The sequence below is a fragment of the Hydra vulgaris genome, chromosome 07, assembly GCF_038396675.1.
Source record: "Hydra vulgaris chromosome 07, alternate assembly HydraT2T_AEP".
NCBI classification, from domain to species: Eukaryota; Metazoa; Cnidaria; class Hydrozoa; order Anthoathecata; family Hydridae; genus Hydra; species Hydra vulgaris.
Window position 1 is genome coordinate 30730001 of NC_088926.1, and position 26720 is coordinate 30756720.

General features: G+C 28.3%; 1 protein-coding gene across 1 annotated transcript in view; it reads left to right on the forward strand.

The window, feature by feature from the left end:
- The window catches only part of LOC101234502 (kinesin-like protein KIF2A), a 99235-nt gene that overhangs the window by 23209 nt on the left and 49306 nt on the right, over positions 1-26720 (forward strand). Inside the window, exon 2 of the mRNA XM_065801622.1 lies at positions 20829-20953. Coding sequence (XP_065657694.1) covers positions 20887-20953 — 67 coding nt within the window. The 5' untranslated portion in view covers positions 20829-20886. The remainder of the gene's footprint in view (positions 1-20828; positions 20954-26720) is intronic.

The following is a 26720-nucleotide window of genomic DNA, read 5'->3' on the forward strand; positions in this document are numbered from 1 at the left end:
TAAGATTGAAATAAAGTTATTACATATTGACGCGTAGGTATGTCAGTGAGTGTAAGAGTGGGAATCAGCATAGATCGCATCCAACATTCTTGTTTATTGTTTTGATTTATTCTGTTTAGTTTCACTTAGTGACATTTTGAATACCTCGAAGAATTTACCAAAACCATGCTGGGAATTTTGTGGTGCAAACGATCGACTACCAATCCCGTACAGTGGACACCCTTATATATTGCTTGGAAAGCGAATATATTATTGCCATCAAGGAAAAGATATCGATACTAAGAAAAAGGAACGATACCAAATGGAAAACAATGCTCTGCGTATGAAGGATCACGAGTACAAAAAATCACGTAAGTACACGCAACCGACAAAAAAAATGGATTGTCCTGTGTCTTTTTCTGTTAAAAAAATCATGATCTTTAATGAAATTAAACTGGAAAAAAATAATACATATAATCGAACTAACGCGGGACGGCAGTTAAAAAAGCAGTTTGAATTAGTAAGGTCTAAAGATTCTCCTCAAATCGGCCAACTTGTTTATTTGCTAACATGGCCAACTGAACCGCATACAAATCATAACATTGGTGAAGCAGCTGGTTTGATAGAACCGTTAGATAAACGAGTTGATGATTTTTTACGAGAACAAATAAGAAATGGTTGTAAGGGTATAAGGGATTTAGAAAGTAGAGCTGAAGGATATGCAAATCTAGTTATTTTGCCAAAGTATTGTGACACTGACTTTCAACGACGTCGATATACACCTTCTCGAAAGAAAATTAGAAATATTATTAATTCCGAAAAGCTGAAAAATCAATATGCTAAAGTAGACCAAATAAATGTTGAACAGCTCATAAAAGATAAATGGTGCAAATGGGGTGACGTAAAATTTGAGGGTTAGAAAAAGCGCATCGAAGCTCAAACCGAAGCTCAAACAGTAGAAAATGTCACAGATTTGCAAAGTGACGAAGAAATCGAAAAAGTAATAAAAAATTTAGCAACTCATAATACAGATGGTAAAATGATTTTTGTTTATCAATCGGACAAAATGAAACGCTTGTATCGAAGATATGCAGAACATTTCATATGTTTAGATGCAACGTATAAAACCACAAAATAGGCTTTGCCTTTGTTTTTTTTGGTTGTAAGAACTAATGTCAATTTTCAAGTCGTTGTAATTTTTGTGTTACAGGAAGAGACGCAAGCCATGATCACAAAAGCTTTGATGTTCATAAAATCATGGAATCCCAATATAGATCCTAAATATGCCATGGTTGATTTCGACGAAGAAGAGATTTCTTCCCTAGAGTCAGTTTTCTCTAACATCAAAGTGTACTTGTGTGACTTTCATCGTGAGCAATCTTGGCACCGTTGGATTTCCAAGTCTGATAATGGAGTGCAAAATATTGCCCAACATGTAAAAATATATTTGCGTCGTATAGCACATTCCGAAAATATCGAAGACTGTCGAAAAGCTTCGTCTGATTTCTTATCCTGGGAATTCTGTAAAGGAAAACTTCTTAAATGGTAAGTTTGCGTATATAATTAAACTATCAAATTATAACAAGGTGTTTTTTTTGCAAGGATATGTTTTTACAAAGATATGTTTTTACAAGGATATGTCTTTACTTTTTTGATACTAAACATATTTTTTATATTTTTGTTTTTTTTGGTCTTAATATATATTTAGTTTATTGTGGTACATTGAAAAAAATGTTATATACACAACTAGAGTAGCCATTGATGAGCTGCTAAAATTCTAAGAACCAGCTCGCACGAATGTATCAACCCCCTCAGGGTTTCTCTCTTTTCCGGTGAACTTTTTTTTACCGGTTATTCAGGCGTAATTCAGTTTTTTATAAAAATGTTTGTATTGTATTATGTAAAAAAAAAAGATCCGGTGCGATCCCATAGCAGCAAATCACTAAGATTAGCTATTTTTATCTAGGTTTCATGGAACGTGGTTACCAGAAATACAAAGATGGTGTCTGGCTTATAGGCCTGACGACATGATGTTTAATAATACCAACAATGGCACAGAGCGATTAAACGAAGACTTAAAATACGATGACCTTGCAAACTATAAATCTTGTTCACTCAGTGAAATGCTTACCGTCGTTATCGAACACTTCATACCAAAGCATTATCGTAAATACGTGGAGTTGAATGTACGGTACAGCGAAGGTTATAAAAAATATAATGACGGAGTGCCGTTATATTTCCGAAATCGCCCAAAGCAGCTCGTTAACATTTTATTGACCAACGACAGCAAAGTAACATCTGCAATGGTGAATTCAGTTACAAGAATAGATCAGATAACATTCGCTGTCAATAGTTCCGAACTTAAAACTAAAGACTATAAAAAATATATTGTGTGCATAGGTAATGAAGATAAATTGTGTTCCTGTTCATGCTCAGATTATCGTCGACATAGAGTTATTTGTGTAAACACTTTTTTGCCGTTTTTAAATCTGGAATGTCTACATTTGAAAATCTTACTGCCAAGTTTCTTAATCATAGTTGGTCTGTTCTGGATCCTGGAATTTTTGCTCACGCAGTTCAGAAAGACACTCAATGGAGTGATAATCTAGCAGAAAACAAAAACGAACAACACATAGACGAATCAATAAATAATATTTCTGAATACAACAATAGTTTTGAATTACCAATCAACAATTTTGATACTATTGATAAGGGTAAGAAACTAATTGAAAAGCAATACGTGAACGACTTTAAAACACGCAAGTCGATTTCAAAATGTCATCAAATTGACTCCCGCTCTAAATTAAAAAGACCAATGGATTTAACATATCTTGTGAAAGATGAAAAAGTTTTGAATCATATGAACACAGACCTAGATACCATTACAGCTTTAGTAATACAAAATGTCAGTCAACCAACAAGGCTAATAAAAAGAAACTCTCCTATAAAAAAGTTGAAATCGAAAACCACTTTAACATCGAAAATTATTTTGAAATCAAAAAGTAATTTGTATTCTGAAACTTTATTAACCAGAAAAAGGAAACATCCATTTAGTGGAAGGTTTGGAAAGACAGCGGACATGATGAAGCAATGTTACAGAGCAAATCTAGAACTTAATACTGACACCTCTGATCAAGAGGATATTACTTTTGAACTTTGCGAAGAAGAAACACAACGGGCCAAAACTCAGATAGAAACTGAAGAGAAAGATGTGACAATTACTCAAATAAAACAAGGGATTTCAGAACCTAAGTTTTATCGATTTAATTCAAATTTCGACTCCAACATGGAAAAAATAATACAAACTGGTGATTGGTTGACCTGTAGTGAAATAAACCATGCTCAACTTTTGCTTATGCGGAAGGCTTGGAAGATACTGGATTAGGTCCTTTGTTAAAAATGTCAAAGCTAAAGTCGACCAGGGTACAAATTATCTATAGCAACAACCATTGGATAACATTTTCGGCTGAAACATCCAGTAATATTAAAGTTTTTGACTCCTTATCATGTAATCTTCTACACCATACTGCAATTAAACAAATTTGTCATGTTGTGAACTGCAGTGAATCCACGCTACGTATTTTAGTACAGCCTACACAACAGCAAGAAAATGATTCAGATTGTGGTTTATTTGCGATAGCATATGCAACTGATATTCTTTTTGGAAAAAATCCAGTGGATTCAAATTATGACCTAAATAAAATGCGGGCACATCTAATTGATTGCTTTTGTCTAAATTTAATAAGTCAGTTTCCACAAGTTTCATTCAGTAAACGAACTAAACGAGGAAGACAAAAGATGATACTTCAAGACATTTTCTGTTCGTGCAGGATGTGTTTCTTTGATTCTGACGTCGAGACAGACAAAGGCCTATTCATGGCACAATGCTCAAATTGTAATGAGTGGTACCATAAAAAATGCCAAAAGATACCAACAAATATATTCAAGAATAATAATTATGTCAATAGAAGTTGGAAGTGCTCTAGATGTCAATAAAAATTGAAAGCAATTTGTACTGTATTAGTCGTATGCTTGAATAAAACATTACACGTTTGTATTTACGCGATTTTGTGTCGATTGTTTATATATATATATATATATATATATATATATATATATATATATATAAAATACGAATAGCGATAAAATAAAAATGCTAACAGAGTTAAAAAAAACGGATTGAAGTATAAACTAAATATTTTACAATTTGAAATTCTCCCTTTTACAAAATAATCTACTCTGTTTTGACTATTATACTGAAATTAACTGTTATAACTGATGAATGAAATTGAATATTATACGGAATTATACGTATGTGCATATTTGATTACATATTTGATGTATGATACATATTTGATTTACATATTTGATTTACATATTTGATGATTATACGTATGTGCATATTTGATTACATATTTGATACGTATGTGCATAATTAATTACCATAAAGCAGGGTTTTAGTTTATTTTTGCTAATATCTTTTTGGTTACGCCAAAAAAAACTTTTTAGTATAACATTGTTTTCTAATATATATATATTTTTTATATGTAACATTCCAAAATTTAAATTTTTTTTTTTGTCTTTCTAATTTTTTTTTTAGCTTCAAAATGCTATCAATCTCACACCTTTGTTGGGGCTGACTTTGATATCCCATTAACTTTATAATTGCTTATTAACTAATTTAACCTTACCTACAATTGTTATTGATAGTTTTTTGGAGTTTTGCTAAATTATAACACAATATACAAACATATTTATGACATTTCACTGGCAAAATTATCAATTTAGAAAATGAATTGGGTTATCAAAACAGAATGGACAAAAAAATAAAATATTTTTAATGTTAATGTATCAAGTTAACGTAAACATTTCAATTTAATTTATCTAGAGCATCCTTATAGAACACAAATAATCATAATTAGCATTTATAAAATAATGCTAACACTAGTAGTAATGTCCTTTAGTTAAATATGTATGTAAATACCTACATTTAAAAATAAAAATCGTTGTTTTGTTGTTTTAGTCAAGTTAACCCAAACACATTTGGACGTGTTATAATCACTTCACAATCATTATAGTTTCTAAAGTATACACAGAATATTATGTACAATTATGTACCAGAAAAAAAAATCTTAACAGATGGTTATTTTACAGTTATCTTTTCAGGCCAATACTTGTGTAATTAACAAGCAAGATTATCAAAGTCAGCTCCATTATCAAAGTTACTGTAGGTACTTTAAAATTTTTTTGAATAGAAGAATTAAACCCTTTTGCGACGCAGGGGTGTTTTTTCTCACTTACTCGCCAAGGCTAAGTAACAGTAATAACGGTAATATTCTAAAATATTTAAAAAAAAAATGTATTCAAAAGGAGCACATTTTGTTTGAGACACAAATACACAAAAGACTTCTATCTAAGAAAGACTTTTTTTATTTATTTCTATAACATCTTCGGCAATATTTTGTCGCTTAGATATTTTAACTAATTATTTAAAAAACTTTAATATTTCAAAATATAAATATAAAAAACTTTATACTTGGGTTATTAACTATAAAATTAAAAAGTGTTATTTAAAAAAAAAGTTTTTTATATCCATTTCTATAATCGAAGTTCTCTAAGGTGAATTTTTTCGCTAACAGTAAGTCATAAAGATTGAATATTGCTTTTATCTGACTTGCTATTTTAACTTTTATCTCTCTTGCTTTTTAAAATGTAAAATAAAAATTATCGTTGCGAGTGGGATATGATCTAGACGCAACCGTTTGAAATCCATTGGATAATAAAGTTGGTAAGCATAAACTTGACATGTATTACTATACATTTACTAATATTGATACTAGTATCGCTCAAAACGTTCTGCTGTTAGACTTGTTGCAATTGTCGAGGCTAATCTTGTGAAAAAGTATGGAATTATGCAACATTTAATATTAAACTTGAAAGAACTTTACAGTGATGTTGCATTAAAGTATGGAACTGAAACACTTAATTTATTTAGGAAAGTTGTTATTTGTGCTGGTGACACACTAGGTCAGCATCTGTGGGGAGGTTTTAAAGAAGGATTTGGTTTGTCCTTTCAAAAATGTCATAGCTGTTACTGCCAATTTTCACAGATGCAAGCTGATTTTTTAGAATCCTATTTCACTTTGAGAACTAAAGAGTCTTATAATGTTGAGTGCACTCAAATAGAAAACGTCATAAGTGATGCAGGGAAAAAAAACTTAAAAAAGATTTATGGCTTAAATCAAAGAAGTCTTTTGAACGAATTATCAGGCTTTGATGTGACTTCTCACTTACCCCAAGATGTAATGCACAAAATCTTGGAAGGATTACTCCAATATGAAATAAGATTCATTCTTTTACATTTTATAGGCAATAAACAGTTTATTTTGTGTGAGCTAAATGAGATTACTACAAATCATAATTATGGGTATAGTGAGATTAGTGATAAACCTGAGCTATTAAAAGAAACTGTATTTACAAACAAAGAAGCGTACAAGTTAAAGTACTCAGCTTCACAGTCAAGAATTTTTCTCAGATTACTGCCTTTCTTTTTATCTCAGCTTGTTGATATCAATAATGATTATTACAAATCCTTAATCGAGTTATTAAAAATAATTCAAATCATTTTCAGTCCAGTAATTCATGTCAACACAACTCAACAGTTCAAGGAGATAATATAAGTTCATTTACATCAATTTAAGGTTTTGTTTACCGAAAATAATTTTTTACCCAAACAACACAATCTTATCCATGTTTCGACAATGATCACAACATGTGGACCTATGATCAGATTATCATGTTTTGAAATTTGAGTTGACCAATTGTTATTTCAAATAGTTAGTCCAAAAACAAAATTTTAAAAACATGTCTATCATTAGCTAAAAGAGCCCAATTGTTAGAATAATGTAAATTAGATGGAGTTGATGCTCATCCTTTATTTAGAACTGACAAGAAGTTTGATAAATTGCGAAAGCTTACTAAAGAAGAGTTTCAGAATCAAAGGTGTTTAATATTGTAAAGAAGATGTTATTGCTGTGTCAGCCAATTTGGATAATTTATTGTCAATTTTTGGAGCAATAAATGACATCTTTCTCATTTGTGATTTTATTTACTTTTAAGTAACTATTTTTACCACTTTGTATTTTGAGCATAATCTTCAGGCATAATTAATCACAGAAAAAGATGATGATAGCGATAAATATTACATTTGCGCTGGTTGATTACAATGTTTTCCATGTAGTTTGTGATCGAAATTGAAATTCTTATGTATCTGTAAAATATAAGTTTGATGACCTAATAAACGAACATATTAAACAGCTTAATTCATTATTTACTATTTGAATTTTTACATTTTTGGTATGCTGCTTATTTCTATAGGATTTTGTACAGAGATATTAGTCTAATATGCAACTTCTGTTTAAAATTTTTTTGTCATGAAAGTTATACTTTAGTTTGGTACTTAATTTTAAAGTGATTTTACAATTAAATATTTCTCATATGCGAGACATTGATCGTTTAAAAACACAAAAATAATTTTTTTTAATTAAGTTAATTAAATTATGAATGAATATAAGAAATTTTGTTTTGAAAAAATTATACTTGTACTTTTATCTGTTTTTAAACAGCCAATGTATAAACTTTTTTTGTGTGTATACTTTATTGCATCCATGAATATATAAGACTTGCATGTCTTGTATATACATCAAAATAAGGCCAAATAGAAAAAAAAGGGGGGGGGGCGAAAGGGGCAATAATAATTAACGGTGGACAAGAACTTTTAAAAACGGTTTAAGAGGATTTTCAAAAACAATAATTAATAGAGGCAATTTTTTAATTTTATTTACGATCTTAATGAACTGAGCTAAATCTTTAAAATAAACTTTATCAATACTTTTTATTCTTAATAAAAAATTTATAAGCTACACAATTAACAAAAAGGTCGGGGAGGAGTAATAAACAAAAAAGATACACGCAGCAAAATGTACATCATCTACTAATGGGTTTCAGTTAAAAAAAAAGGTGTATTTTTTATATGTATGTATTTGACAAAAAGAAAATAATTTACAATCGTAGTTTATAAAAACAAATTTTTATACGACTAGGGTCAGAAAAAGACAAACTTTTTCTTGACGCCAGGACCTAACCGGTATTGGTGACGAATCCAGGGGTTTTCCCTCGCCAGAATAAAATTAAGGTTTCAATTTTAGCATAATTTCTTTAGTAGCATGCCGAATCAATATTGTAGAGTCTACATCAAAGCCGTAGTTAGGCTATCTCATACTCCAAAATGAAGTAGGGGGAGGCGAATTCTGTTTGAAAAATTCACCTCATATATGAGGTGAATTTCCGAAATAAATCGCTTTTCTCCCCCTTGCCTATTGGGGAGTTTGACAATTATGCATAATTATTGGTTTTTAAGATTTTGAGGCCTTAATTACTGGCTGGAGGGGGAGGGTAAACCCTCTAGCAACTACTTTGCCCTTACAAAAGATTCACATTTATGCTGTTTAGATTTATGGCAGATTCGCAGTTATATCTATAAAAAGGAAGGGCTTTTAATATATATATATATATGTATATATATATATATATATATATATATATATATATATATATATATATATATATATATATATATATATATATATATATATAATCTAGAATCTTGGATTATGCTATGTACCCGTGGTAAGGTCATTTACTGGAAATTTTAAAAATATTGTTACCAGTTTTTTTATCCTTATTTGAGCATTCTTTAAATCAAACAAATGGTATATTGTGACCTTAAATTCTTTAGATTAACATAAAATAGGAGTGATATAAATGTAATAATGAAACAGGGTTTAATAATTAAAGACATCTCTCTACAATGAGTCTTTAACCACTTAATTTTTTCACAGCAGTAGTATCCATTAAAACAGTCATGATGCAATGGTTATAGCGCTTGCTTTAGAATCAAGAATTCAATTGCTCCATGCCTTTTCGGGTAATAAACGCAACATCGGTATCGAAGGTAGCAATTTTACCTTGAGTACTCTCTTGCGATGCTTTGTGGCATTTTGAACCTAAAACAAATGCTCTAACTACTGCGCTTTAATTACTAGCCCTTTAATTACTAGCCCAGGGGCATACACTGTCAGATACCCTAGTGGGCACAAGACATGTTTAAAATGTGTTTTAGACACGTTTTAAACACGTCTAATGTTTAAAACGTTTCTAAAACACATTTTAAATGATATTTAGATTTATTTATATAACCTGATAGGGTTTTGAAAAGAAAAAAAATACTGTAACCTCTGTAAATCCTATTTGAATGTATCACACGGCGGCATATTAAATATTAAAGATTGTAAGATCTTTTAATGAAAAAAAAAAAAAGTTCTGAGTGCATTAAATTTATCAGCTTCCTATTTAGAGGATTGCCTATAAGAGAGAAGGGCACTAAATAATTTTTTTTTTGTATCGGATAATGGATGATTGGTATACAGCTGAACCATTTTAAATCTTGCGACCTGTGTGTGTGCTAATCAATCCAGTACTTACTGAATTGATTAATTTACTATTGCAAACTACCAGATGGCCAGGTTTGTTTTGTTTTTATTTTTTGTTTATTTACTAGTTTCCGTTCTTCTAACCATCATTAACCAACCATCATCAAGCAATCATTGTCAAGCAATCATCATTAAGCAATCATCATCAACAAATCATTATCAATCAATTAGTTAAGAGTACAATTATAAATTTTCTTTTTTCCAATAAAAATTTTTTCCGATTGATTATCATCCACTCACCTATTCATCGTCCAAAAGCAGATAAAAACCTGCAGAAAAAGTTGCAAAAGAAAACCATAAAAAACTTACTCTGGAAGAGTGTGGCTTCGAGAAAGTACCAAAAAAAACCGGCATCTAATAACTCTACGCCTGATCAAGTAGACCAGGTATAGCTTAGTAACAGTAAGAGCTCTCTTTACTTGATCATTATCGAATGTTCATAATTTCATTCAAAAAACCGTTATAACAATTTTTATTTTTTAGAAATACCATGCTACCAACAGTATTGATGAACCCCTGAGTTCATGAAAGTTATTGTCCCTTTTAAACCACGCAATGGTCTCTAAAGAAAAATATGATGTTCTGGTGAGTTTGGGACACATTAATTTTTTACATATTAAAACCATACTATACACAAAATGTTGTTTTAGTTTAAAATAAAGAATTTAACTGAGCGATTAAGTAGTTGACCCCGCTTTATGAAGACTCATAATTAGATGGACCACCTCAAAGTTCTGCACTTTTTCCTAAAGATTCTAAAAATAAAAAAGTTTCTCTTTTATATGAAACTTCTTTTAACGGAGAGAAGATCAATAGAGACTGGCTTATCTGAAGTGGAACTGCCAAAGCTTTCGTTTATTTTCCTTGCTCTCTTTTTAGACAAAAGCATAATTTTGACCTCTTTATTTCAACTCTTGAGTTGAAAAAACAGATAACTGGATAAGACTAAGAAAAAAGATTAAAAATCACCAGTTTAATGTTCGGCACAGAAATCGCACATCACACAGTGTCAGGCCCGCAGCAACCGGGGGGGGCCGCAGGAGCATCCCTCACCCCCTCCCCTCCTCAATAATTTTTCAAATAAATAATTTTAAAGAAATTGACTAAAAAAATGACTAAAAAAAAGAAAAGGTCCTCGAAACTAATTCGGGGTAGCCCTGCCCCCCCCCCCTCCCAAATATAATTTTTGTTCCTACGGGCCTGAGTGTCTCATTTTAATAATCTAGGAGGAAAAAAATAGTTTTTTGAACCTTTCTCAAAATTATTTTATGTATATATTTTGATAGCAGATAGGCCATAGTGTTCCAAGACCAAAAAAAATTTTATTTTAAATCAATACAGCGGCTAATTAATCTTTTTGAGCATGCGCGAATTTTTAAAGTTGTTGAACAGATTTTCCAGACAATAAATTGACACATATAGTAATTGTGAATTTGGCGCGTCTGAAATTTACTCTAAATTATTTTGAAATAAGGACTGTGACAATTTTCTCTAATTATAATTAAATTGTTTTCAGCTATTAATAAATATCTTTTTACTGACTTGCAGAATTCAAATTTTTATATCAAATTATAATAATATGTTACCAGTTTTTTTTAATTTTTAACAAATATTATTGCACGATTATATGAAAAATAAACCATATACCTATAAAATATAACAACCAAAAAAACATTCTACGTATATTTGCACAAAAATTATTTCTTCTTTTTTACAGAATAGTTCCTTCAATTTCCCGGACGGCTCGTTTTTATATATGTTTGTATATATATTTATAGAAAAAATAAGCGACGTTTGATTGTCTGATGCGGCTTTAAAGTGTTTAGAAATTAAAATGAGAAGCTTTTATCAAATATTTAAGAAAAAAATGGACTAAGAAACGAAGATATCAGCAGCGCTTTACGGACACCTACTCTATTTGGATGAGTAAAAACTTTGAATTTACTGATTCTATATTTCGAAGTGTGACATTAATTCCTAACAGAATATCAAAAAAATCAGACCGGGCTGGTCAACAAATATTTTAGCGCTTTTGGTCTTAAAGCTTAGAAATAAATTGTGCAACATCTACTAGAGTGAAGTATTCAAGAGCTTTGTAAGACCATGGCAATAAAGCTGAGGAAAGAAGGAAAAGGGATTCAGCTTCCATTGTTAAAGAAATTTCGATTGCATCTCGGAAACAAAGTATAATTTTGAAAAAGACACAAAAGTCAAAAACAACCAGCATAACTGTCGGTTCAAAACAAACTCTCGACATATATTCGCGTCACGGTAAGGAAGGAGGCGTGAACTTCCTAGTTAAATGCACTTCCGCGGTGCTCTGTGACAAGACCGTTAGGTCTTCTTGGGGCATTTAAATAACAAAATTAAAAGAAAAAGCGCTTGCAATGATAGTTGACGCCAATATCACCACACGTCAATAGCAACGAATTCGTTAGTAAGCTAATAGCTAATTTTCTGTGATATAGGCAATACAAAAACCATCATTTGAAAAAACCTTACCACGTCATCCACTAGGTATTGTTGATCCATTAAACTTGTTTTGATGGAATCTACAGATTTAATAATTAAAGAAATTAATAGTATACAACAACAAATCGAAGTGTTTTCGCTCACCAAAGTATCTCTCGCAGATCTTGAAATAACAATAATATCAACGATGATGAAACAATTTTTGAATGTGTTCTTTACATTTCATATCCCTTAGAAATTAAAACACGGCAAATAAGAGGGAAAATTTTTCAGGAATGCTGCGAAGGCAGCTGAAATAACAGGAGAGCATTTGGAATTAATTAGGCGTTTGCAAGTTGTTCTAGAAGGCATAAACTCGTGTCAAAAAATTAGTTTCATGACAGAGAAATTATGGAAACATACACTCTTCCTATTTGACAATATTCGAAAGAAGCTTAAAATAGATACAACAGACAGACAGTATAGAGAACAATTTACGAGGGAAACATTACGAATAGAGAGAAGCTTAAAATAAATCCTATATTGTTTAATTCATTAGAAAGCAAGCAAAATGAGACTGAGAACTCATTAAATAATGGCATTAATTAATGAGCCCTCTTTATTTTGCATATTATGATTTTTATAGCACAACTATAGGCATAAAAATCATAAAATGCAAAATAATAAAGATTAAATGAAGATTAATTGAATAATTTTTTTTATTTGATTAAAGTTGTATTTTCTTATTTAAAAGTAAAATAAAGTTTTCAGCAAAATTTTTACGTCTTAAATAAAATGAGTAAATTCTTGACTTATTCATTTAATACTTATTATTTTGCATTTAATGATTTTTAGGCCTACAGTTGTGCCATTAATAAACAAAGTTATAGTTTGTTTTTTGGGAAATTGTGTTTGCTGCTATTATGGAAGAGGTCCACACAGCTATTTATTTTTTCATTATTGGAGTTTGTGCACTTTGACAATGGCCTGTGCAGCCATAGTCAAAGCGACCAAAAGAAATACTGAAATCGTTGCAATTTCTTCAAGAAATTGATATAGAGAATCACCAATAAACTTTAGTAAAGGCAAGTAGATTCAAATATTTAAATTCATTATCATGACTAATGTCTGGTTCAAGGCTTTATTGAAGCCGGCTTCTTTCTCAATTAGAAAGCATTTTTTTTGCTTTCTAGTCGGAAAAGCAGGCTGGCATCTTTTTACCAAATCCTCCAAAAACTAAAATTGATTTCCCCTAGGCTTGTTTTGTTTGGTTTCCAAAATGATTAAGTCAAGATGAGACCAAGGAAAAAGACGAAATAATATATTTTGAGGTAAAAGTATTTAATGTTGCTTTTGACCCGCTTCTCCAGCAATGGAATTTTTAAATCAGGAAATTTCCATGAAAATTTGGAAATTTTTAAAATATTTTTAAAAGTTTCCAAAAGATTAGTTATTTTATAATTAACGGGTAAAATTTTGTGTCTTATTTAGGCAGTTGTTATGGACAATTTTATGGTAAAATATTGTGATGCAGATTATAAAAATCTTAGAAAACTCACTTTGAAAAACACTTTTTTTGGTATTTTGTTGAATTTTTATTATTGTAACTATAAGTAGCAACTATTTGTTTTCAAAGTTTATAAAATTGTTTTATCCTGTTATTTGCTAAGCATATTGACGTTCATTACCGTTCACACCTGCCTGCAAAATATTTACAATTTAGGGGCCGAAAGGGCCCAATTTAGGATTTTATCTCCCAAATTCAGGACGTAAGTAAAAAAATAACTTGAAAATTATATATATATATATATATATATATATATATATATATATATATATTATATATATATATATATATATATATATATACATATTTAAATATATTTGTTTTTCTTTGTAGATAAATAAAAATACTTATAATGTCGCATCCACAAAAAAAGTGTGATCATGACACAAACCGAAAAAAGATTTGTTATTTTTGCGCTCACAAAAATCAAGACTATTAAATAAGCAAGCGATAAAAGAGAAAGTGTCCACTTTTGATTTAGATTGCAATGATACAAAAAATCCACTCGGCATATGTGATAAATGTAGAAGTAATATATGCCGAAAAAACTACTTGCCGGATTTAGTGATAGACTGGACTAAAAACGTCGTAGACCTTTAACCAGAAATTCTACTAGTTGTTAATGTAAAATATGCAAACTAACCAGTTTACGTGGAAGAACCGGAACAAGAAGAAGAAGTAGTAAGTTTTCCAAGTCGCATGTACCCCACGAAAAAATATGTAAATCTTGTCTTTCAAACATTTGGAAGGGAAAGAAGCACAAATGTGGAAACAAAACGTTAGCTGTAAAAATATATGAAAAACTTCAAACCTCAGCTAAAGTTAAGGATCAGATTGCTTCTCAAGTCATCTCAGAAAAATCATATGAACAAGGATCAAAAAGAATTAAACTTTCTACAGGTGCAAAACCTTTACAAATATCAGTAGGGCCCTTAAAAAATAAACCTAGACAGATCACCTTGATTGATTTATTAAGGATTCAATCAAGACTTACTTTGTCCAACAAGGAACTAATACGCTAGCAAAAGAACTCAGGTAAGAACGATTTTTAAATAAAGTATTTCTTACTCTTTTTATGTAATCTAGTTAGCCTAAATGTATATATATATATTTTTAATAGAACATCAATTAAAGGGAAAACTTGCATACAAGCAAACCTTTAAAAAAGTACTTCCAGTAATTGATAGTGCTCTTGAAGATTTATTTATAATTGATTATCAAGAATTTGAATTTAAAAAAGGAAATTTAAAAGTAAAGGAAAATCTCCCGATTATTAAGTGCACCAATATTGAGGAGTTTGTAAATTTGCTTATTGTGATTAAAGAGGTGAATTTAAGCAATCAAACAGTCAAGCTCGGTATTGATGGAGGAAGAGGCTTTCTGAAGGTAATTAATTTCATTCTAAATATGTTTATGAGAACTATGATTCAATCAAAACTAAAGAAAAATTGTAAAAATAAAAAATATCTTATTTTAGATCTGTTTGAACCCATTGTCAGATTGTGAGAGCGAAGGTTTAGAACTTGACAAATACAATCATGAAGACAAAGCTACAATGAGTACATATGAAGAACCTCAGAATTCAAAATATAAAGAAGGTTCTGTAAAAGCTTCTTTTTTACTAGCTTTAGTTCTGAATGTTCCTGAAAGTCACTACAATGTTTCTATATTAATGAACTTTCTAAATTTAGATAAAATAAGACACTCATTTGTAGCTGATTTTAAGCTTTGTCAAATAATGTGTGGTTTATCTCCAAGCGCTATGGCTACACAACCTTGCCATATATGCGAATGGAAACGAATGCAACTATTTAAAGAAGAGAAGCTTAGAACTTTTGGTTCTTTAGAGGAACAGTATTTTTCAATCAGGTGCAATAAAACGTAATGCTAAAGAATTTTGCAATGTTATTAATCCTCCATTGATACACGTAGAAACAAGCGACCACTTAGTGGCAGGTTATCTTTTCTCGCCAGAGTTACACCTAATGGAGGGAGCTGTTAATCATATTTATAATCATATAGAGAAATGTGGTGGTGAAAACGAAGTGGCCAAAGTATCAATAGTTTTAAACATTTCAAAAGAGGTCCAGAATAATGCCTTTAAGGGCAACGCCTCCCTTAAAATTCTTAAAAATTATTATAAGTGCATGCGTGCATTGCCAATTAATTTAAAGCCATTGGCAGAGGGGCTTAGAATTTTAAACAATTTGGTTGAGTCTTGTTTTGGACAAAAACTTCATAACAATTTTCAAACACATATTAAAAACTTTGAAGATCACTACAGAACACTTGTTGAAGACTATGGAATAACTGTTTCATTGAAAATTCATTTTATTATAAAACATATAGGTGCTTTTTTTGCAGTGAGAGGGCGTAGATTAGGCTGCTACTCTGAACAAGCTGTTGAAGCAATTCATTACAGTTTTGTTAATGAATCTTGGAATAGATTCAAAGTTTCCAAAAGTAACAGCTCCTACTCTGAACATTTGAAAAAAGCTGTTATCAGTTTTAACGGAAAAAACCTTGTAAATATTGCAAATGGTAATTTATGTTTTAACTTTACTTAATTATAACTTTTTTATGATAATGTCACAAAAATATGTTTATTAATAAACAGAATTTTAATAATATAAAACATTAGTTAATGTCAATGTTTGTATATATATAATGTAGTTGTATTTTACAAATGACATATTCATGACAGTCATATCCAAACGATATATTCTATTTATGACTTATTTTCACAAATTAAATGACTATAACTTTTAAATAATTGATAATTTGTTAAATAAATTTATTAAATAAAAAAATAAAAAAAATCCACGAATTTGGGAAAATATTCCCAAAATGGGCTCTTTTGGCCCTAAAATGTAAGTATTTTGCTAAAAGAAATTTTATGATTTCGGTGACATATCAAACCTAAATCAACTCATTGTAACGAATCCAACGATGAATGACAATGTCCGGGGTCAAATCACAAAACTAAAAAGTGGTTGCGAGCAGGTGTGCGTGACAAGCTTTTTAAATTATGTTTAAGACTAAACATAATTTGCACCCCCCATTCCTAAAGAAGAAGGGGCATTTTTCAATGCCTTTTAAATTGGCCTACAAGTTACTGAAATCTGTAAAATTGTATATAAAAAGACTTGGTCAAATATTTATAATGTTTTACAATTTTTCTAGATTTAACGACGTTATTAATTAATGAAATGCAATTGAGCTTAAATTTAAAAATATAGTTAGCAATAAAAATAAAACAAATATAGCTTGCAATGAAAATAATGATTCGAGGTCATAAAATCCGCCGCAATGTTTAAATAAGTGCTTTTAAGACTCGAATCTTACTCGCCACAACCTTGCTAGGGCACTTTTGACTTTATAAATCAATAAATTAAAAAATTATGCTATACTTATGCTGATAATTCAGATCAAATGTGTTTTCTAATGTCATTTTTAAATAATTTATTATAATCTAAACACAACTAGTGTTTTTTAATATTATTTACATTAATAACATGCACCTTTTATAAAAATGTTTTCAATGCAATCTTTATACATAAAAATCTTTTTTTAAATTTTATATGCAATCTTTACCAACAAAAAATCTTTGCTTCTTTAAAAACACTCTACAAAAAATACACATAAAATTTGTTAATCTAAAAAAGATTTTATTCTTTTTATTTTTTTATACACAAGCTTAAAAGACAGGCTAACATGGAAAACATCTACTTTTCGTTGTTTCATAAATGTAATATACGTTAAAGTAAAATATAACAACATGAGCGTTTCATTGCTTTTTTAAAAAAATGCGCGGTTTTTAAATTGATAAACTTGATTACTAAAATTGACTAAAAGATATGTAATTTTTGATTGTGTGTTTTTTCTATTTTGTATTTATGATTGAAATTTATGGTTATATTTAAAAAATACCTAAATGCTACGATGGAAAAACGCATGTTTTTGAAACAAAGAAATAAATTTTATAAAACTCTAAAAGTTTATTGCAATAAAAATTTTTTCGAGAATTTCCGGAAATTTTGATAAAAATTTCACAGAAAATTTCCGGTATTTCAACTTTTATATGGATACAGCTCAAAAGACAACGGAAATGTTTTCGTACGTATGTATGGTGGCCTCCTTACAGTTGCATATTAAACCATATTTTTGTATCTTTGTTTTTCTGTTTTTTATTTTTTATTTTTTTGCTGCTTATGTTTTTTGTGTATCCTGAATTTTCTGTTTAGTAAGGTCAATTCAGTAACTCTGTACAGTAACATTACCGAGATTAAATTTTTAGTTTTGAGTTGTAGATAATTTTGCACGACATTTTTTATTTGCGAGTTCTGAATTATGAGAACTAAAAACTAATTTTAATGCCCTGTCATTTGGTAACTCAGGGCCGGATTTATCTTGATAAGGGCTTTTGTTCCATGTTGAGGTAGAAGGCTTTACGGTGGGGGAAGAGGTCCTATACCATTGTATACGAGGATCCTGGGGTGATCAAAAATACCTATTATAGACTAACAAAATTAAATCCTGAAAAATCACACAGACTTTGTTTAAAATTCGATATAGTAGTATAATAAAATAGTAGGTATACTTAAACAATTAATTTTAAAAAGTTCTGCTAATACTTTGCTTTGTTTTTTTAGCATTGGTGTCTAAATGGTTCGATTTGTTTGTTTTTTTATCACTGTTGTCGAAATGGCTAATACACAGTAATATAAATTATATTAAATAAAAAACATGTATATTTAAAGGTTTAATGGAACTATAACTGTTTTAAGGTTTAATAATATCTAAAATTTAAAGAATTTTGAAAAAGAAGCAAAAAAATAACAACCTTAAAAGACATATTTTTAGGAATTCTAATTTTATTTTTTGCAATAAAAAACGCGTTCTTTTACAAAAACGCGATGGTTTTTTTTTGAGTTGAAACTCCAGGTCTGCATCTCCATCTACTGATGAGAAAATACTATTAATACCAAGAACAATAAATGGCGCTGGAAAATCTTGACGTAAATGATGTAAAAGGAGAGCAATTAATTGAAGGAATTCGCCATCTAGATGTTCTTAAGCGATCAAATACTTTTGGACAAACAGAGTCCCTTTCTTCGATCAAGTTGCTCAACGGAATCTACCTTTAGTCAATATTTCCTTCTATTTGCATTTCCCTTCGCATTTTCAATACAATCTCGGTTTAAATGGCTCTTTCAGTAAGCTCTCATCAAAACCAAGTTGCGATCAATTATGAGTAAATAACGTTTTACTAACCTTATGGTGATTTCAATAAAGACGACCTCGCTAACTAATCTGTTGAAGGTAACCTTACTTACCTATGTTGATTTCAATTAAGGACGATGTCCCAAGGCTTTATTGCACAAAAATGTCTTCTTTAGTTTCGCGATGAAGAGAGCCATCAGAGTAAAGATAGTGTGATCTGACTAGACTTCATAATTAACTTTTTATTGCTGAATGGATAGTTCTTTTTATTTTAATTTGTATTTGTGTTCTCGTTTTATAATATGTAACCAAGTTCAAATATTGAAAGTTGTTATGTGTAACTGATACTTAATACAGAAATAATTTTTTTTTTACCTAATAAATTGTAATGTGATACTATCACATTACAATTTATCTTAGCGCCTCTGCTACTATCACTGATAGTAGCAGAGGCGCCGAGACCCTAAAATCCGCATGAGATAGCAGCCCAGAGTGATACACTTTTTTTTTTTTAACATTTTCTTGTATTATCAGTCAAGTACCGTTTTTTTAGGTATCTTTTTTATCTTTGGCGCCTCTCGGATAATTGCCGCCCGTTACCAACTGTCTCTTTCGCCCTTCCCTCTCGACACCCCTGGATAGTAAACATCGCAATAATAAACAGTGAAATTTCTGCTTAATTCTATATACAGAGCCAAAGCTTGGGGCAACAATCAAAAAAAAAAAGTGCTTATAAAAATTATAAAAGTTCTTCATTAGACAAAAATTTTTGTTGTTTTTTTTTAATTTTTTTTATTTTTATTTATCAATTATTTTTACTTACTACAATAAATAGAATTATGATTTTTTTTTATTTTTTATTATTATTATTATTATAATATTATTGTATGATTTAAAAAGGAAATTAAATATCGTATTGTTGTTGTTGTTGTTTGTTGTTTTTATAATATTATTGTATGATTTAAAAAGGAAATTAAATATCGTATTGTTGTTGTTGTTGTTGTTGTTGTTGTTGTTGTTGTTGTTGTTTCTTGTTTTTATTTGTGTCCCGGTTCATTGAAAATCTGAGAATCTAACCGTGATCTAATTTAAAACCCTTCGCCTCTTAATTATTTTTTGTTGCTTTGATGTAAATGGTTGGTATCAATCAAAATTTTATAAGTTTGTATTAGCACAATATACCAGAAACTTTAAGTATGATATCTATCCTAGAATCATTTGTATTGTATCAGTATCGTCTTGTCTCATGGACGTCTTTAGACGCTTCTGGACTAGAATGCTCCAAGAAATGGAATGTCATCAAATCCGTGTTCTGGAGAATTACTATAACTTCATCGTAATTATAACTTATAATAAAATATAATTATAATAACTTATATAATATAATTATAATAACTTATAATATAATTATATGATCTTCATCGTAATTATAACAACAGTTCAAATGAGTAAAACATTCAAATAATTATGACGAAACCTAATAAGTTTCGTTTCGAAAAAAAACCAAAAAAATGTCTTCTTAATTTATTTTTACGCTGAGTTAAGAATAATTTGAAGAACGAAAATTTCGATATATTTGTTTAATTTAAAAGATGGCGGCTTGTTACCAGTCGGTTTAACTCTTATCAGTATTAATTTCAACCTATAATTTTTTTTTTTTGTTTAATTTCAAAAGTTTCGAATTTATCCTAATTTTAAGTTGTTAAAATTTTATTTTTATTTTTGCAATCTAAATGTCAACGTATATAGTGTTTTTACAAAATTATTATAAAAACTTATTCTGTAACCTATTTTGTGCTTCAATTTAAAGTTTATTTCATAAATGTTACAATAATATTATAAAGTTTACGATTTATGATGTTTCAATAAAAGTCTTTTTGATAATAATTTTACGTTAAGAAAAAATTTTTAAAGTAAAGGCTTTTCAATTTAACTTAGAAAAACTTTAAATTTTCAAAAGCATATTAAAAATTCATTTTAACAAATATAAAAAAGCATTATTCAACTCTAACAAAATTCTTTTAAAGTTAGGAACTTAAATTAACATATCTTTTTAGTATAATTTGCTTAAAATAAAAGAAAGATATATTAATTTTAAATTGACTTGCAATTTTTATGAATGGGAAAGTAAATAAAATGAAGCTTGAAATTGGTGTTCAGGTTGATATTCAACGTTCAGACGGTAATTATTTTTATTTCTTTATTTATAGCATTTAAATCAATCAAATTTATTTTGTAAATGCTATTTATAATTTTGTTTAAATTTAGTGTAAAATTTTAAATAAATTGATCCTTTTTTTCTATGTAAAAATATAGACTACTTTAGACTGTTTTTAAGATTAAATTTAACAGCATACTTAGGTCAGCAAACTGACTTTCACTGAAATAGGCTTCAATACATACATGATATAGAGAGAACTTGCAAGTGAGTTGCTATATATTTGACATTAAAATTAGACCATAGAGTCTCATTATTTAACCTAAGGCAGTAAGTTATAAACAACGGTATTTTTACCCTAACTGAGCATCTTTTATGTTGTCTAATAATAATATTTGAACAAGTGTATAAATATTTAGCCTTTCATCTTATATCTGTATTATCTGTTTAGTTATTTTGATTATGTGTCCCAGATACTTAAATTTGCAAAAAGAAAAAAGAAATTTACAACTTTCTGAAGTTGTTTGACACTGATGATTTTGCATTATTATTTTCAGTTAAACACTATGCACTATTAAATGATATATAATGGCAGTGGCATCAACATTCATTGCTATTTATATATTTAAGTTTATAAAGCCCATATGTGATTTTTCTAAAAAGGTCCAATTATGCATTATTTTATCACAAGTGTTTGATTAGGAGGTCCATAAATGTATAAATACTAAAAACGTAAAAAAAATATCCTCTCGTTTGAAAGACCTGCTTAAACCAAAACCCTTAGTCAATGTTTGTACTTATTTCTATATATTCCAGTTTAGCTATCCCTATAACGTTGAATTAAAAGACATTAATGATCCCAATGATAAAGGTTTGATAATAGTGTCTACTGTTTTGTATAACTTCGCAAATTTGTTACTGAAAATTTATCTATATATTAAGTCACATGATTTGTTAATTAGTTTAAGCATTTTTTAAATTGATTTATAAATTTTGCAAAATTAAAGGTTGAAATTTTTGTTTTTTTGAGTTTATCTAGTTTTATAATACTTTATATATACTATTTAACAATATTTATTTATTTGTATTCTTTTTATTTTCTCAAGAAATTGTTCTTAAAATAATATTACATCAATTTCTAAAAAAAGGTTTTACTAAAAAAGATTTTTAAAGTTTTTTAAACTGCATTATTAAACTGCAGTTATTAATTCAAATATTTAGTATTTTTAGTATTTTCAAAATCTTAAAATTTTCTTAACAGTTATCACAATTATTATTGTTTTTTATAATTTTGAAAAAATATTTTAGCTTTAAAATCATTTTTATTAAGACTTTAATCTAGTTATCTTAATGCTTAAAGAAATGTTATGCAATGTAACAACAATTAATTCAAGTTATTTGATGTTAGTTTTTGCTCTAACAATTTTTGACATCGTTAAAATGTAATTATCAATATACTAATTTAGTAAATTAATTATTTATTTTTTATTAAATCAGTTATTTAATTTACTAATTTATTACCTAAAGAGTAATTTGCAAATAAATCGCCTGAAAAATAAAAAATCAGTTATCTGGTTAACCATGTCTATACAAGATTGATATATCTAAATACCAAGAACGCATCTATGAAAATATTGTGTATTAGAAAGTTCTTTTTTTTTTAGAATATATAGTTTATAAAGCTTACATTCTATATAATATTTTTAAAAAAATTCTAAAAGTATGAATAGCTTTAAATAAAATAAAATTAAAGCTTTAAATAACTTTAAAAGCTTAATAAGGTTTTTACAGTGTTTGATTTTTTTTTTTTACAGTTTTTTAAAATGGTTTCTAATGAAATTCTTATACTGCTCATTTGAACTTGTTGAGTTTATTAATGTCAAAATATATTTAAAAAAAATTGTTATAATAAATTTACTTTTTTTTTTATTAGCATTTCATAAAATTGGTAATATTTGTTAAAACTATATTTTATTTTAAATGCACTAGATACTTTATATTTTATATACATATATATTAGGGCCCTTCAAATTGATTGTTGCTTCAATTCAAGATTTGATTAGAAAAAATGATTTGAGTTTTCGAATCATCTCATTGTTTTTTACCTTGTTCGTCCACGTTTAAAGTAATTTTTTTAGACAAACTGACCATGGTAGTTCGTATCTTTTAACTTATAAAGCATTTTAATAATACGAGGCAAAAAGCTAAACTTATTTACTAAGAAAAAAAACGATCTTAAAAAAGGAAACAAAATTTTAACAAAATATCAAGTTTAATTAAACTAGAAAATTTAAAAATTAAAAAATTTTTTTTTTTTAAATTTTTCATTCAACTTTTGTATTTTTTTTTTTTTTAGAGTCGTTGTTGAGAAAAACATTCTTTTATAACAATTTAGCAACGATTAAAAGTTTTGATATGTAATTTATTCACAATTTTTATCAGTCAATATAATTAACAAACTAATTACGCTAGAACTATGAGGAATTTTGTTAATTTTTTTTGTTGCATTTTTTCGTTTTGTATATCTTTTTGCTTTTAAAAATGTTTTTGCTATATTTGACGTTTTTTTAATAATTTTTGTAATGGCGAAATAAGTTAAATAAAATAATAACATGGTTTCTTTAATAAATGTATTTACCGCATTTGATGCATATCTAAAACTGTTTCTTTTACAATGCCCAATTTCCAATGTTAATACGAATCACTAGAGATAATGAACATAACAATTGCTCTGTTTAAAAAAATGTATATAAAAACTTGAAAGTTTAGGAGCCTATTTAAAGTTTTAAAAAGGCTCCTAAACATTTTGTTAAAAAAGTTCAGTAAAGTAACAATGCACTAGCCCACAAGCTTTTGGAGCATTGTCAATAACAATAGTTCATTAGGAAATAAACTATCGGGTTTAAATGCACAATTTGGATAATCCTACAACAGTGCAGTCAATTTTAATGGGGATATTGAAAACAACCAAATATTTTATATTTAAATATTAGAATTAATGACTTTTTATTTTTTTACATACAAAACTTGTTAAAAAAAATTTCTTTTTACAGCTAAATAGCAATTAGTTTTCTTGCTTTCCTGTGCATTTATAAAAACAGTTTTGCAAAAACATTTAAAAAACAAATTTAAAAATATTCCATGTTTCTAGCGCAAATTATAAAATATTTCCTTGTTGATGCCACTGCCATTATACTGACTGAAAAAAGTCATGAAAATATTGTATAACAAAAAATATTTTTTTTTTTGTTATATTATTATCTAACTTTTTTCCTCAACCTGTATTAATTTTGGTAGTGGAAAATAACAAACGCCCTAAAAATATGAAAACCAAAACAGTAAAATATTTAGGTATATTATTTTTTTAACAACAATTTTCTTTTTTTAATATTCCATTTTTTAAGCTTATTTTATTTGGATTTTTTTTTTCGTATAGTCTTCGGTTCTTTTCTTCCAGTATTGCTGTTTCATTCTCTTTAGGTTCTTAAAGCTTTATTTTGCCGCAAATTCTTAAAATGCTTACTATATAAAAATGGTCAGTTGTCTAAAAAAATGACTGGGTCATTCCATATCAAATCAGCTAATGGTCCCCAGGGTACCACCTCAAATTTGCTACAAATTTTGACCACTCACACTATTTATGAGAAAAATAAAAACCTCAAAATTTCAGCTTGATTGGCCAAACCATTCAAAAGTAATAATTGATTTAGTATTGACAAAAATAAGAAAAATTTAAGTACCTAGAGCTTACAGTAGATTTTTTTGATTTTTGACAGAGTATAACTTTGTAAATAAAAAAGGTGATCACCTGAAATTTTGTATGTTAATAGTTTTTAACCCAAATAATCCAATTTTGCAGTGTTTTTGACTGATTTTAAACAACTTTTGAGTTCTTGTACCTCAAAGTTGCTAAATAACGCCATATTAGAAAAAAATTTGGAAACTTTAATGTGCTACAGTTCAATAACAACAGACAAGCTGTGCCAATTTTGTGTTACTTTTGTGTACTTAGAGTAACCGTTTGTGGAAAAAATTAAAGTTATGTGTTAAAAGTTATTTTAGCACTTCCAGCAGCCTGTTAAAATATCACTTTTTAAAAAAAATACGATAAATTACATTCACTTTGTAGGCATAGAAAGTAGTGTAGACAGTTAAAATAAATTATGAAACTTTTTACTGACGAGGTTCTATATATGGACAATCACCAAAAAAGATTTAAAGACCTATACTCTATTTTATGACATAATTTTAGCATTTTGAGTGCAATGCTTTTTTAGTTTAAAAGGATACCTAATAGCGCAAGTTATATTATATTTCAAAAAAATAAAAATAAAAAATAAAAATGCTAAAAGAAGAAGTGTATATAGACATAAAACACAAGGACACTAATTTCTTTATCTCTGATTTACATAACTCATAATACTGTTATAATCATTATTAGCAAATTTCTAGTCATAAGCACTTCTATCCTTAATGGATGAAGCACTTATATGACATATTACTTTGTCAAATGGAACCCAACACTGACTTGATCGTGCATCATTTGTCCATTTTAAATTTAATTTGTTTCTATGCATGAATTTTAGATTAACATCTTGGTTTTCATTACAAATCTCAAGACCTATGTACCATTCATCATTGTAGAAACATGCTAGGTATTTACCAGGTTGAAAGTTTGAAGGTTCTTTTTTTGCCAAATTAATATTATTTAGCAAATAGGTATCATAGATAGTATCGCTAGAGACTCTACTTAAAAATAATTTCTCTCCACCTGGTACAAAACTGTGGTAGCTTTTTGTGCCTGGGACTGTGCTTATCTCTTCATATCGTTTCTTTAGGTTGAAATAAGTTTCATGGTTATTGCAGGGCTTGTGATGAAGAAAATCGTCAAGCGTGTTATATCGCGCTCATAAAATTAGAATATGTTTTCATCGAGCGTGATTATGTGCGCTCGAAATAACCTCGGCGAGTGCGATCATGAAAATTGCCGAAGGCGATGCTAATAAAAAGCTTTTTATTTTTTATATCTTTTATTTGTTACATAATTCTTTCGTCAAAAAATGTTTGAATTAGTATCACACTCATGAAACTACTTCAACGAAGTAGATTTTTATACTTCCAAACTTCTTGTATATTGTCAGATCGCGATTTTATTTTTAACTATTTATGTTATAAAAAAATAATATCAAACAAAAACGCAACTTCTTATTGATTAAGTATTGAAGTATAATTTAGTGACTTAGTGAGTTTTGCTTCGTTGTTTTGATATATGTATTTTAAAATGTTATGCTGTAAACTTAATTAACGGTTAATGGTTTTTATATTTCATGATAATTTTATTCAAATTAATTATTTAACTTTTTTCTAAAATTTCTTTTTTAAATTACGTTTTTTTATCTTAAAAAAATAACACAAGAATAATTTGAAATAATAATAAATAAGAATAATAACTTTCCATTTAATAAATTTTGACATCATTACTTTGTTTCATTTTCGAATGTCCTTGATTGCGAACATTCTAAACAACAGAATCGTTTTAAATTTAAGTTAAAATAAATAATAGTTAATAAAATATCTATACTATGAACAAAAACTAATTTTAAAAATTACTCTATTTATTATTATTTATTTTTATTATAAATGATGTGTGGAATATTACAAATAATAAATCAAATAAATCTTACTTGATATTTTCACAAGATTAAAAATACTCTGCAGTTTCAATTTTCTTATAATGGTTTTCTAATTTTCTATTCTTATTTTATTTGCGCATTTTTGTATTCACATCGTG